Below are 15,751 nucleotides of genomic sequence, written 5' to 3'. Positions count from 1 at the left end.
TTTTTCAAGTAGAGTCAACTTAATTTTGATAAATTAAATTAAGTTTAATAAAGTAAACTTAACACAATTAAGTTGACTGTACTTGCAAAATGTATTATTTACATACATAAAATTAAGTAGTTTATACAAAGACTAGTCTTTCTTGATCTACATAATAATCTCATGCAAAAAGTTGACTTTTTTTTTTCAAGCACAATATTTGTATCAGTGTGATACGGATGTAAATTCACATAATAAACAGTAAAACAAATCAAAACAGCACATTCAGTATTTTGTCCTAAAGCCGATTGATTACAGTTTAATAGTTAGGTTTTTTGACTTTAGAACCATCATGCAGCTCACCAGAACAGAGAAGACCAGCGATACTGATGAGCAGGTGAGCACGGCGAGGCAGAGGTCGCTCCTCTTAGGGGGAATCTCCTGAGCCTCCCAGTTTTCCAAAAAGAAATTAAAGCTTCCATCCGGTGTGGGTTTGGTATTCATAACAATCTGCTTCATCCCGCTGAGCAGCAAAAGCAGGGTGGACTCCACGGTGCCGAGACTCTGGGAGACTGGGAGGGGAGGCAGCGGAGCAGTGATGATGGAAGAGAGAAATCAGCTCAAGAGGGACAGAGGGACTGGGGCCAAAACCAGGAGATGGGCAGAATATACTTCACTGGTTCAAAACAGGTAAACCAGAAAGATGTGCTATTATTTCAATACTTTTACACAGTACTGGAGTTGAGGGGGGATGAGGGGGGATGGATGGCATATCCCCTGAAATAAAAACAGTTAAAATCACCCCCCCTGTAAAACTGCCATCCCTCCTTTCCATCCCTTATGTCATTTCATCAATGAATGTGGTTTTACTGCTATTTCAACATTTAGAGTCATCACCAGAAAAATAACACCAGAAAAATAACTTATTTGACAATTTTCACCTGTTTCAAGTAAATTTTCACTTGAAATAAATAGGAAAAATTTGCCAGTGGGACAAGATTTATCTTCTTATTACAAGCAAAAACATCTTTTTCCACTGGCAGATTTTTCTACTTATTTCAAGTGAAAATCTACTTGAAACAGGTGAAAATTGTTGTTTTTTTCCAGTGATGAGTCTTGTTTTAACTAGAAATAAGACAAATATTCAAAAAAAATCTTGTTCCACTGGCAGATTGTTCTACTTATTTCAAGTGAAAATATACTTAATATACAGAAATAGTTGAAAATTGTGTTTTTTTCCAGTGATGAGTCTTGTTTTAAGTGTACTGAGATTTCTTTTACTAAAATGAGACATTTTAACTAGAAATAAGACAAATATTCTTGTTAAGATTGTGAGTTTTTGCAGTGATCCATTGTACTTATCCTGTGAAGGACAGTCATATTGATAAGTTCAGAAAACTGTTTTTTATTGTTGTGTTTTGATGTATTTGATGTAAGCCCAGTGGATATTTAAAGCTTACAGAAGGCTGCATTTAACTGCTGCTATGTCATTCCTGCAGTATTTCTGCAGGTGTTTTGGTCACTGCTATTATTTGTAATATATTATATTATTTGTAATCAGCACAAATTATCTGTCCCCATATGATAAAATCCCCCGATTTCTTTTTACAACTCTAGTACTGCTTTTACACCATGGCAAAGTCTGTGTGAATGACAAAGACCAGTTTTTTGAGTGGGAAAAACTTGCCGGACAAGAAAGTGGAATGTTTTAAAATAATTTATTAGGAATTTTAAAAAGGTTTTTTTTTTTTTTTTCCCCCATAGGAATAACATTACAGGAAAAACAAAATCAGAAAATGTTACAGTGTTGACAAGATTGTTATTTCTCAGTGAAATCAGCATCAAAGTCTGAAATACTCACGGCAAAGACAGCGAGTCTATCAAAATGTAAAACCTTGGGTTGTGTAGATCGAGAGTGCTTTGTTCTTTTGTCTACCGTTTAATAAAAATAAAATAAAATTTTACCGTGATCAGCCAGTGCAACATCCTAGTAGCTCTTGTTTTGGTCTAAAACGAGGTGTCACGTTGCTTCAGTCTGTGACCTCCAGTGAATATGCAGTGATGGATGACGGGCGTAACCCCTGCTGAAGAGCCACTTTTCTAAAAGGCTGACCCATCCACACTTTGAGATAAATGTTAGTGTAATAAAAAAGTCAGATTAATATTTCACATTTTGCAACAGAGGACCCCTCCCCCCCCAACAAAAAAAAAACAGCACATGGCACATTGGAAACCAATGTGATCAAAACCACGACATGCTCGCACAAACATCAATGCAACCTGCAGAGGAACTGGAGTCGCCAATACGCCGACTCCAGTCCTTCACATCCTTCACAAACAGCACATTAAGAAAAATCAGTTAAAACAATATGATAAAGTAAGAAAACAGCATGTTTTTTTTATCCTCCTCTCCTGACAAAAGAGCGTTTTTCACACTCTCATTTCTCAAAAATGTTAGGTGGTGACTTCCTGCTGAAGTCAAAAGTGAAAGCGTCCGAGTAAGCTTTTGACCGTCATATTAGACGCACATGACACATGGTTTTTAGAAATGCCTGAAAAGAAATAGTGTATGGCTGGTCTAACGTAGACAGACGAACTGAACAGTCTTGACCTCCAGGTGGGACTCTGATACGTAACAGACAAGCTTTCCCACATGTAGGGATTGACAAAATATGCACTCGTACCTCTCCTTCCCAGACACGGAAAAACCAGCAGATCCCTGCCAATCAGAAACCAGTCATATTTACAATAATTTACAAAATTGTACAGCTCATGAAGGGCTAATTATGCAACTGTTGACTAACGACCTCTCTCGTTTGACCATTATTATTAGTGTAACAAGTCATTGTTAAAAACCTACCAAGATATACAATTTGTGACATATTTCCAAGAAATAGAATTAATCCAAATGTTAAAATTCAGTATGAACTAGAGATAAATATACAGATTTCCAGTTATCTTACAGCTTCAAAAAACGGACCTTCAAATGGTTGACAGCTGGAAACTTAACTCATCTTATCTCAGAGAAATCAGGTTAGGGAGGTCAAAGAACCCAATAAACACAACTAAAACAATCATGAAATCATGTGGCCATCACAAAAAAACAGCAAGGTGTGACATGACAGCAAAAAAAACAAAAAAAATACAGCATTTGAACATGTTGCTATTACAAGTAGTGATAAGCTTTTTTGCTCCTTTTCCAGTTTTCTTTTTTCTTGTTTTTTTTTTTAAACATTTTTTTCATTTTTATAAGGTTTTTTTTATTCCCGACGAGGTGGAGTTTAGTGAGGTGTCGGGAAAAGGTCGTCCGGTTGTGGCTACACAGTCGTAGGTGAAGGTTCAGCCGCCACAGCCGGAGACTCAGCGGACAGAGACAGGCCAGATCAGCTCCAACGCAGCGTCAACTCCTTCCAGCTCTCAGTCTACGGCTCTGCACTGACACACAAACCGGCCCGATTACTCACAGCTCGGCCCAAACACAACCGACTTATGTGATGCTTATGCTTAAAAGAAGAAAAGCTGGCGTGGGGACTCACTCACACTCTCAGTGATAGCCGTTAGTGAAGGCCGTGGCAATCAAAGGGCCCTGTGGGAGCAAAGCATGCACGGTTATTGTTTACGGTTGAACTTTGCAGGTAATCATCACATTAAAAGACAACTGTTGCAGTGTTCTTTGAAATTCAAACAAAAAAAGTTGATGCAAGAGTCAGAAATAGGCGTGTGTTGAAAAGATAGATTCTCCGATTTTAAATCGATTCTCATATTAATTCCTAAAAATCGATTCATATTTCTAAAGATCAATTAAAAAAAAAAATAAATAAATAAAAATCCATCATTACATTACAACTTTTGGTTATTTTTTTGTTTATCCCCAAAAAAGGAATATTTTGTTGGACACGAGACTAACTGGTGCCATGTTTTTGCCTTTAAATATGTTTAAAGGTATGAAAACATTAAAGTGTTAGGTTATAATTGCATAAATTGTCTATATTTCTTTGCTTTATATACTGTCTTGCGGTTACATTTGCATAAATGTTAAAAACCAAATTATCATAAATGGGGAAAAAATAAAAGCCATTTCTTTCGTCCTCTGTTTCCTCCCTGGATCTGTTTGGTAATTCTGACCCACACGATGTTTCTGAAAGCAGTTCTATCAGCATTCTGGGAGCTGATTGGTCCTTACAGCATCATTAGCTGCAATACTTGCTGTTGAATCTCAATATAATACTAGTATTGATATGTTGCATAACTAGACAGTCATATAATTCATGCAACAGCTGAAAAAACAGTTTTAATAACGCTAACCCAAATCAATATCGGATCGAATCGAATCGGATCGAATCAAATCTTGATAATCGATTCTGAATCTTAAGAATCGGAATCGAATCGATTCTTGACGTTTGAATCGATCCCCAGCCCCAGTCAGAAAGTCTTTCAAAATGAGCAGGGCTGGGCGATATATCGAGATTTTAATATATATTGATATATTTTCAAACGAGATATGGTACGAGACAATATCGTTTATCGATATAGTTTATTTTGTGACAAATTGACTGTACATCAACGCTGACCCTCGCGCTGGCAAAAAAGTACCTTTGTGTGCTGAAACCTGACAGTGTTGACAGGTTAGTTTTCCTGGCACAATATCTGTAAAATGTACAGTAGTTGACTTGTTGTAATTATTTGAGATTTGCTCAAAGAGATGCAATATCTGTTTACATGTTTTATTTGAGATTTGCACAAATGTTTTGTTATTTGCACAACTGTCAACCAAGTGGAAAAGTCTGCCTGTTACTGTCTACATTGTATTAATTGCACAGTGTATTTTAATTTAATTGTTATGCAGGAAAGGGGTATTTGTTTTATTTTATTCAAGAAGCGTTTTTATTCTATATATGCAGGCAGTTTATTTTTATTTCATTTGTTTTATACATTTTGATATTGTGCAGACCTCTGTTAATAAAGGAACCTGTGTGACATTTGGCACGAGGCTTTGTATTAAAACTGACTGTTTTTTTAAGGGTTAGCCTCAGAAGAAAATTAAGCTAACAGAGATGCTATGCTATAATGCTTTGGGGGAAACCCCAATTATGACACAGAAAAAATATCGATATATATCGAGTATCGCCATTCAGCTAGAAAATATCGAGATATGACTTTTGGTCCATATCGCCCAGCCCTAGATCTTCCCATTTAATACAACATGCAGTGATGCACCACGGACGACCTGCAACTTTAGAACACAAATTCATCATCAACAGCAACGCGAACTCACCCCCAAACTATGGCTGAATCCGGTGCTGGGAGCGGGACTCGCAGCGCTGAGGTAACTGCTGACCGCCGACTCCTGACTGGCCGTCCCGTAAAGGTCTGCCATCGGCCCGGGGCTGCTAGTACCTAAAAATCCAGCTGAGCGAGAAGGGGTAGCGCCTAAAAGCAAAATAATGCCATTTATGTCCCCACAAGCACCCACTGTGGAGGAATCGTCTAATAAAATCAATCCCAAAGATGTTAAATGTTGAGGAGTAAACCCTTACACTGAAATAATCTAAACCAGAACTGCTCTGTTGTTACTATTAAGAGTCTAGAAACTGACTAGACCAGGGGTCAGCAACCCAAAATGTTTTAGAGCCATATTGGACCAAAAACACAAAAAACTAATATGTCTGGAGCCGCAAAAAATGAAAAGTCTTGTATAAGCCTTAGAATGAAGGCAACACATGCTGCATGTTTCTATATTAGTTATAGCTGGGGGAAGATTTTTTTTTTTCATAATGCACTTTGAGAAAAAAGTCGAAACGTCGAGAAAAAAGTCGAAATGTTGAGAAAAAAGTCGAAATGTCGAGGAAAAAGTCAAAATTTTGAGAAAAAAAAAAGTCAGAATGTCGAGATTAATGTTGAAGTACAATCTCGAGAAAAAAGACGAAATGTCGAGAAAAAATTTGAAAAGATTTCGAGAAAAAAGTCAAAATGTCGAGATTAAAAAGGAAAGGAAAAAGGAAGAAAAAAAGGAAAAAACAAGAAAAAAAAAAGAAAGAGAAAAAAGAAAAAAACAAGAAAAAAAGGAGAAAAAATAAGAAAAAAAAAAGAAAAAGAAAGAAAAGAAGGGAAAAAAGGAAAAAAAAAGAAAAATAAGAAAAAAAGGAAAAAAAAGGTCAAACATTTTTGAAAAAGACACTTTAGTGCCACTACGGCGGGCAGCACTTTTCGAGAAAAAAAAGAAGGGAAAAAAAAGAAAAAAAAAAAGAAAAATAAGAAAAAAAGGAAAAAAAAAGGTAAAACATTTTTGAAAAAGCTCCAGGGAGCCACTACGGCGGCGCTAAAGAGACGCATGCGGCTCTAGAGCCGCGGGTTGCCGACCCCCGGACTAGACGAATGAAAATTTAAATTAACGTTTGTATATGTAGATAACTTCTTTAGTGAGGATTTAGGTTTAATATGTTCTTCACTGTGTTTGGTGCTGACTAAAGAACAATCATTTTGCTCCCATACCTCTAACTACTGCTGCCGCGGCCGCCGCTGCTGCCATTGGTCCATATGCTGTGAGAGGAATGGCTAAAAAGAACAGAGAAGGAAAAGGTCCAGGTAAAACATCTTGGAATAGAAGCGTGCAAGAAGCAACTGTGATGGCAAACTTATAATCATACTGTCGGCCATTTTATCATGTGTGAAATGGAGGCTTTTTCTGATGAGGCCGGCAGAGAAAAAGCCTTTAAACAGATCATTACAAGCGTCTTTGTTACTGTCAAAAAATCCTGCCTTCAGGTAGGAGGATCAACAAACACAAACATGCAAACCAGAGGGATTGGGTGATGAGGCTAACGTGTCGTGTAGCAGAGCAACAACATGCTGCTTGTAAAGTCCAGAGGAGGGACTGACTGACCTGTGAGCTCAGGGGGGTGGGGTGAAGTCAGAAGGGGAGTCCTCTCTAAGTGGAACTCTAAAACAGAAACATCAGAGTGCTGTTGAGACACACACCGACCACTGCCAGCAAGGAAAACACACTCTCACACATACACACACACACACACACACACACACACACACACACACACACACACACACACTTTGAGGCCAGGGAAACACCTCAGAGGTGAGGGGGTAAACACACAGGGCTGCAGGAATGCAAACAGGAATTAGAGGATGGAAAGATGCTTCACAGTCCACAAAGAGGAGTCAAAATGTTCAAAGAAATCATTCGGAAATAGTAAGAAATTAAGCAAATGTCATACATTTGTCAAACAAACTAAGAACTGCAATTAAAAAAACATTAACATTTTAAAAGCAAGCGTTATTTATTTAATTATTTAGTTTTTTCCCTTGCCTGCACACACACTAACACTAACACTCACACAAGCTAAGCAATGCCACTCCCTGATATTTACAAGCAGCCTTTTACACTGGGTGTTGCTACGGAGACATGTTTGTATTTGTGACGGAGGGTCAACTGTCAGTCCGACATCAAGCAGCTCTCGGCTCTTCAAAGTGTTTCACTTCTTAATGGCAGTGACGTGGGACTAATCCTCTCTGATCCGGAATAATCTACTGACACTGGGCGTGTTTCTGAATAACCACGTTATATTCTGCTGATCAGGGAAAATTCTATCCAAATGGATCGATGATCAGAATCAGACGATTTGGGCCTGATTGGCCGACACTGGTAGCTCACAATATTGATTACTGAAATTGGCTGATATACTGTATTTTCTGGACTATAAGCCGCATCCACTCTATTTTTTTTAAATAATTAAAAAAGATATACAAGCCGCACCTGCATACAAGCCGCATCCGCTCTATTTTTAAAAAAAATATATGCAAGCCGCAGATATTTACAGGACTGTCTTAGAAAATTAGAATATTGTGATAAAGTTCTTTATTTTCTGTATTGCAATTAAAAAAATTTAAAAAAAAATGTAATTGCATTACAGAAAATCACAATATTCTAATTTTCTGAGACAGTCCTGTATTTATGTTGTGAGATTAGATATTTACTACATGTACAGAACGATTTTGAACTGTAAATGATGTTCATGTTTGTACCTAAATAGATCCTTTCAGAACCAAGAGAAAATAACTTGTATTTATTTATCTGTTTGAAATCTGCTTCTACCTACTTCTATCTGCTAAAGAAGAAGTAGCGTATTCTTCTTTGCTTTATTTTGTCTTAGCTCCGGTTAAAGCGCCCCGAGCGGTGGAAGAAAAATCCACAGAATAGAACCTTTGTATAAGCTGCATGGTTCAAAACCTATGAAAAAAGTAGTGGCTTATAGTCCAGAAAATACACTACTTCTTTTCTCAGTACCTGACTCGACCTAGACCTTTTTATAATTTACTGATTTATATATTTATGTGGAGGATAATCATTTCCAGCTTTGTTGCCATTATCTTTGATTTTTTTTTCCCCCAGACAGAATTTGGGAATGGTAAAATCCTGACAGTTGTTGAATGTATCATTAGTGCAGTACCAGAAGCTGTTATTACAAAAAAAACATGGTTCTTAACATTTAGCCTAAGAGAATAAACAAAAAGACAGAGGAAAAAAGAGATACAGGGTTTATCCAGCCAAACTGTGACAGAGAAATCACAACATTGTTTTGAGTTATCTACCGGCTGTTTTTTAACTTCAGCCTTCCTTTCTTTGGTGTAATAGTTTAAAAACCTGATTCAGTTAAGTGTATGACTTGACAACACTGTACTTAAAAGGAGGATGAGGGAACAGCCGTCTGTGGCTGAACTGTTGATGAGAGAAATGCAAATATGTCAACGTTAAATTGCCATTGAAGCACATTGTTGTCAGCTTGGTCCGTGCTGGTGTGAGCTCTCGCTGCTACAGGCTCCGTCTTACGGTAACGATGAGCTCAACGCTTATTTAAACGTGCTTGTTAATCTTTCAACGTTCATCATCACATATCAGTTCCACCCCAAAAGTTGGGATGCTGTTAAAATCTAAATAATAACAGAATGGGCTGATTTTCAGATCTCATAAACCCATATTTTACTCACGACTAAATACAGAAAACATAACATTCTGAAAGCAAGAAAATGTACCTTTCTAAGAAAAAAATAAGGTAAAAATCTAATTTCATGGCATCAGTACATCTCACAAACGGTGATGATAATGTACTCTATTTAAATTTAAAGTCTTAACAATATTATGCCGAGGAACATTATTCTGAAATTATTTCACAATTTGCAGGTTTTTGCAGGTTGTTGTTTTCTAAACTGCATGCTACATCGTGCACATTTAGTGTAGTATACAGTGTGTACCGCATACTGCTTTAGCTGTTATTAGTATGTAGTATGCTACCGTAAAAAAACAATTATATAACTGGGTCAAACTAAGTCCGTCAGGGGATTCCTCTGTTTGGTTTCTGCTGTAGCGGAGCAATGCATTATGAAATGCAAGGTATTCTGGAAGTACTAAATCACCCCAGTACTTTTTGCACACTGTATACTATATATTGTTTCAGCAAAAGAGCGAACTCTCTCACAGTGAAATATGCAGTTCTGAAGCGTCTCAGCTTTTTTATTCAGTCGTATCTGACTTCTTGCCCATCAACTGTATAAGTAGCCAAATGCGCCTCTTAGTGTTTCCTCTTAGCACCACTTACTTTTTCAGGTTTTTTTGCTCATACTTTATGAGCTGTGTTGCCTCCATCAATTTTCCCCCCCCCACAAAATAATAGAAATTTCTCACTTTCAGTATTTGATATGTTTCCTGTTTTTGAATGTAAATAAAGTATGGCTTTATCCGTGTAAAAGTGTAAAATTCACCCACACAGAACTGGAGCTGTTGGCTGCTGCAGATTATTTCGAATTTTTTTTTTTTTTACTTAAGGACAAGCTTGTTGTTTCTGCTACATAATTCATGCGTCAACTACAAAAATTGCAAGGAAGATGCTGTGTCATCGTGTTACAAAAAACAAAATATCCTTTAAAAAAAAAGAAAAAAAAGTAAATGCGGCTGTGTGTTGATTTCTCAGAGAGTTTAAGGGAGACGGCTGTGAAAGTCTGTGGGGATTACCAGGGAACTGGTAGGTGTATCCGGGAGTGATGCCTGCGTAGCTCCGACTGGTGTAGGTGGCAGTCTGAAATCCTGGATAACCTGTGGAGAGGAAATCAGTGTAACCATCTAGAGGGAAAAAGACACATGGATAGTATATGTTTGCAGTAAGTATAAAAAGACATAGCAATAACATAAAGTCAGGTAAAAGGTGTGCATGTTGTCACAGTAACACCAGTACTGGAGTTGAGGGGGTATGAGGGGGGATAGCATCCCCCCCTGAAATAAAAACGGTCCAAATCATCCCCCCTGTAAAACTGCCATCCCCCCTTTCCATCCCTTATGTCATTTCATCAATGAATGTGGTTTTACTGCTATTTCAACATTTAGAGTCATCACCAGAAAAATAACACCAGAAAAATAACTTATTTGACCATTTTCACCTGTTTCAAGTAAATTTTCACTTGAAATAAGTAGGAAAATCTGCCAGTGGGACAAGATTTATCTTCTTATTACAAGCAAAAAAATCTTATTCCACTGGCAGATTTTTCTACTTATTTCAAGTGAAAATCTACTTGAAACAGGTGAAAATAGTTGTTTTTTCCAGTGATGAGTCTTGTTTTAAGTGTAATGGTATTTTTTTTTTTACTAAAATCAGACATTTTAACTAGAAATAAGACAAATATTCTTGTTAAGATTTTGAGTTTTTGCAGTGATCCATTTTCCTTATCCTGTGAAGGACAGAATCATATTGATAAGTTCAGAAAACTGTTTTTTATTGTTGTGTTTTGATGTATTTGATGTAAGCCCAGTGGATATTTAAAGCTTAAATATTGGTCAGTGCTATTATTTGTAATATATTATATTATTTGTAATCAGCACAAATTATCTGTGCCCTTATGATAAAATCCACCATCCCCCCTGATTTTTTCTTACAACTCGAGTACTGTGAAACACCAACACCTTTTATCATGGGTGTTGATAATATTCTACAATCATGACCTGGATTCATTCACACCGAGCCGTTTACTGGTTTTGTCTTCAGTTTCACCCTCACCAGTCCACAATACACAAAGATTTCCCCTGTGAACAGCCTGACACCCGGAGAACACCCAGGGGATAAGAATGATGTTATCTATTACAAGAACTATGAGTTAACACATGTATTAACTTTTTATTTCCCCTGTGGGAAGTCAATATCTCTTCATCTGTGCCGGTTTAATGAGAACTGAAATAATAAATAAGTAGTTGTTTTCAGACTGGACAGTAGGTGGTAGCATCGGTGTGGCGAGTGTGACTGTAACTGCCATCAATCTCAGGCAGAGCAGTACAGTGTATTAGTTATTGTTACGGCAATGAAAACACTATTCCATTATTTCTAAACCTGCCAACAGAGGAAACAGGTGTTTAATACCTTCTTTTGCTCTGCAGGGATCACCCAAACTACTGGAAAACAACGTGCTATCAATGTCAAAGTTAATTCACCTTGGACTCTGGAAAAATTAGCTCAGAAGATTAAAATAAGAAAGAAGACAAACTAAAAACAATACAATTCTGGGAGCTATAACTTTGGAGCTTGACCCATACAAGAGACTTTTATATTGAAATCCAGCTCCACTGCTAAACTTTAACGGAGTGAAACGATGTATGGCTTAATTTAACAAACAATGATAAAACTTGTGAAAACCAGGAGACACTTTCCAACTGTGACTACGTTTACATGCAGTCAAAATTCGGGTTAATGCTAATATTCCGGTTACTGAAACATTCGGAATATTCCGTTTCCATGCGTGAGCAAACAGGGTTATCCCTGTTTACATGGTAATTAATCATTCAGGATATCTGGATCAAACCAGCGATGCACGGAGAACATCATGATGCAATTCCCGTCGTTTCTGCTTCTTCTTCCTGTATCCAAATCCAAAACAAATGCTGCTTCGCGCAACTTTTCGCTTTTACCTTCTTTAAAATCTCGCTATCCCGGTACTTTCTACCGTCTACAAATGCAGAAATGTTCATATCCTTCATTAAATTTATAAAGTGATTAGTCTTCTACTGGTCTTGCGTTTCTCCGTGTTTATAAGAACGTCCTGGACTCCAAAGACCAAGATTCCTTGTGAACAGAGCATGCGCAGAAAACAAATTCATGTTCCGTTTGATGGGGATATTCCGTTAGGCGTTTACATGACCAAATATTCGGGTTTTAAAAAGAGTAACCCAGCAAATTTGGGTTACTCAAAGGGGTTATTGGTGTTTACATGGCTGTGCAAAACCTGGTTATTTCTAATATTCGAGTTTTAAAGGGTTATTGACTGCATGTAAACACAGTCTGTGATGCACAACGGGAATTCACCAGACATATGTCGGCGGTGAGGACGGGGTTTAGTGTCAACCTTTAGTGTAAATTTGTGATTTTTACATAAGTAAATGTGATGGAAAAGAGCAGAGAAGAGGCCTCCCTAACCTGGATCAATACTAACTTACCCAGCATCCCGATGCCCAGCATGAAGGCGTCCATCCCATAGGGCATGACCCGAGAGCGCCCCCTGGCTGAGCCAGTGGGGGACATCACCTCCTTGGGCTGAGCCTTCTTGCACTCCACCTGTTTCCGGGGACGAGATACCAATCAGAGCTGCTGGTTAGAGAAATAACAGGCAGAAAACAGGTGAATCGTTCAGTCGTTCAAAATTGGCGCACATACTCCTTAGGGGTTGCTCTTTTGATAAAACCATTGTGCCAAAAAAAACCACACACAAAACCTCTAACAATACTAAAGTATACACTGCCATCCATTTTACCAGTGTCAAACATAACAAAAAAAACTCAAATTTTGCAGAATATTAGGATTCTGGGACTGATATATGGTACAAGGAAGCCAAAGTGTAATTAATTAATGAGTGGCTTGATGTTGATTTGGGTATTTATTTATTTAATTGGTGATTTGCTTTGATTTTTTAAGGATGAAGGTAACATGTAGACTGCTCCTTTATTTTAAAAATCTTTTATTTTTTGAGGAATGTTTGTTATCCCTACAGAGGCAATTTGTTTTACGGGCAGTCTTTCCCTTACTTTTTGCTTTTATTTTATTAATTTAATTAATCTTTTTGAGGGTAGGCAAATAATAAGCTTTGCTTCAGCCTACCCCTTTTTCGGTCTAGATGTTATTTGTTTATTCGTATACTGGAAACTTTTTTGTTATGTTTTCTTTGAACAATTGAACGTTTTCTTGTTGTCAGTTTTATTCTTGGTTTTTTATTTATTTTTTTGTGTGTCATGACCAAAAAAAAATAAAATAAAAAAATAAAATAAAGTAAACTAAGTGTAAGTCAATGGGTCCAAATTTAGATTCTACATAGTGAAAAGGTTATGATTTGACACCAAGATCATTCCAATGGGACAACTCTATTGGATTTTATTGCGAAATGCAATATTACTGTATATTCGATGGCGGCCATCTTGAAAAAGGCAGCCATCTTTTTTTTTTTTCCCGGCAAAATGGTTTCATCAAAAGAGCAACCCCTAAGGAGTATGTGTGCCAATTTTGGTGCTTGTTAGGGGTGGGCAAAAATATCGATATGGCAATATATCGCGATACTTTTCCAGCCGATTCAATATCGATATTCAAAATTTTAATATCGTTTTTTTTTTTTTTTTTTTATCCCCGATTCTTTTCCCATTATATCACCCAGTGCTCCTACCTAAGTGACAGTCCTGGGCATTGCCACTCTCTACCAACCCTGGGAGGGCCCTGCACTGAGCTCAGGTTTTATTTCACGTTTTATTTCATTTTATAATTTATTTTTTATATAACACAATTGCCTGTCCTTAAAAAATGAAAAATAATGGACAGAGGTTTATTTATTTATGGATTTATATCTATACTGACTGATCACTGTGCCTGTCCTTGGTTTTAGTACCCATCTTTCTTGTGTTTATTATCATTTGCCACATAATTAAAGCAACCTCATACTAAATTTAATGTTAATTTCATATGATGTAAATAATATGAAAAACATATACAAATATGTTGTAACTTTAGCTTGTATAGTTATAATAAAACAATGTTTTGACTCAGTTTGTCCCATGAATTGTCACTATAATCTGATGAACGTGCAACTCGGATTTTAAGATCCATCACTATCATCTGATGTACATATATACAACTTGGATTTTAAGATGTGTAATGCATTTTTAAATTTTTCGGTGAACTATGTAGAATATAATAATCGGGATATCGCATAATCGGGATATCGCAATGTGTATCGTATCGTGGCTCAAGTATCGTGATGCGTATCGTATCGTGAGGTCCTTCCCAATACCCACCCCTAGTGCTCGTAGCCACAACTGAACGATTATTCCTGTTATTTCTCTAACTATGCTAGTTTCTACACAACACGGCGAATTTCTGGCACAACACGGCAACACGGCTTACCATTTTGTTGTTGATCTCATGGAAGTGAATCTCGCAGACTTTCTCCACCACGTCCTCGTTCTCAAATGTCACAAATCCAAAACCTACAAGGTCAGTTCATGTTAAAGTTTGATGGAATTAAGACAGGACGTACCTTTCTGTACAGTAATAGACCTAAAGAGGCTGCAGTGATTAGAGCTAAAATAGCCGCTTAACACATTTGCCCCCCCCCCAACCCCTCTATTCTGCACTTATCCTCTCTTCCAATCCACCCCCCTCCAACCTTTCCCGGCCAGAAGGGCCAGGCAAAGCTGGTAGGCTGTCATAATCGATCAAACTCTGGGTGGGGAGGAGGTGCTTAAGGAGGCTTTATCCTGATCCCGATTAACAGACTGGCTAATTAGACTAGCCCCATTCGCCTCCTCCTGCTCAGCCCACAGGAAGAAGGCTCCTGTGGGGGGTGGTGAGGGGATCAATTGACATCCAGGGAGGACAGGAAGAAGAGTGGTAAATCAAAACAGAAAAGAAGGACGCGGGGGGAATGATTGGTACGGGGAGAGCGGGGTCCGCCGGCCTCACCTCTGTGTCTGTTCGTGGTCTTGTCAAACATGAGCATGGCATCATCGACCTGGAGGGGAGACAAACAACACGGTTTTTTTACCCGGAGGTCCCGCCTTGCCACACGGCATATTGCCTGACCTCAGCCCTTCTCAAGTTCTGCAGGGAGGCTCAGCAACAGATGGACGGAGAGGAGGAAGGAGGGGGGAACGAGGGGGACTGGAGACGAGCGACAGGTTACAAAGAGGAGGCCAAGCCGGGGGGCAAAGACGGGAGAATATGCTGAAAAACTGTACGACGAGCCCCTTTAATGCGTGTTGCAAACAAACATACGGGGAAAACAAGAAAAGCTGTGAGCTCTATTTGATTATAAACCTTCAAAGTCCTCACTAAGAGTCAGAGGTGTCAAAAGTATTCACATTCATTACTCAGGTAGAAGTATAGATACTAGAGTTTAAAAATACTCCTGTAGAAGTTGAAGTATCAACTCAAGTTTTTTACTCAAGTACTGGTTTCAAAACCACTTAAAGTATAAAAGTAAAAGTAATGTAAGGGGGAAAAAAGCCATTAAGGACAAAAGCCATTGAAAATGAATGCATCTTAGTATAATGCAAATATATTAAAGAACCATATATGTGTACTATTGAGCATTAACATGTGTTTCAGAGAGCAGGGGATATGATGACTAGTTGCCTATAAGTATTGTAATGGTGCAAAAAGTCAAACTTCAGAGGCATGTTATCATTTATCCTAACCTTTATTGGAATGTACATCCAAGTTTAGTTGCAGGAATCTGAGGG

At 37.8% G+C, this 15,751-nt stretch overlaps 1 protein-coding gene across 11 annotated transcripts in view; it reads right to left on the bottom strand.

Moving 5' to 3' along the window:
* Positions 1-1,678: 1,678 nt before the first annotated feature.
* The window catches only part of msi1b (musashi RNA binding protein 1b), a 32,787-nt gene continuing 18,714 nt past the window's right edge, over positions 1,679-15,751 (bottom strand). Inside the window, exons 7-15 of one of the 11 annotated variants that reach the window (XM_061730391.1) lie at positions 14,973-15,021; positions 14,415-14,497; positions 12,467-12,584; positions 10,004-10,111; positions 6,863-6,919; positions 6,472-6,534; positions 5,255-5,388; positions 3,520-3,565; positions 1,679-3,414 (exon numbers count right to left, since the gene is read on the bottom strand). In XM_061730391.1, the coding sequence (XP_061586375.1) occupies positions 3,524-3,565; positions 5,255-5,388; positions 6,472-6,534; positions 6,863-6,919; positions 10,004-10,111; positions 12,467-12,584; positions 14,415-14,497; positions 14,973-15,021 (654 nt within the window). In that variant the 3' untranslated portion in view covers positions 1,679-3,414; positions 3,520-3,523. Of the gene's footprint in view, positions 3,415-3,515; positions 3,566-5,254; positions 5,410-6,471; positions 6,535-6,862; positions 6,920-10,003; positions 10,112-12,466; positions 12,585-14,414; positions 14,498-14,972; positions 15,022-15,751 lie in introns of all 11 variants that reach the window. The other 10 variants (XM_061730388.1, XM_061730390.1, XM_061730387.1 and 7 more) reach the window with 10 other exon arrangements.

Source organism: Cololabis saira, chromosome 9 (assembly GCF_033807715.1).
Source record: "Cololabis saira isolate AMF1-May2022 chromosome 9, fColSai1.1, whole genome shotgun sequence".
NCBI lineage: Eukaryota > Metazoa > Chordata > Actinopteri > Beloniformes > Belonidae > Cololabis > Cololabis saira.
This window is presented reverse-complemented; position numbering and strand designations above follow the sequence as displayed.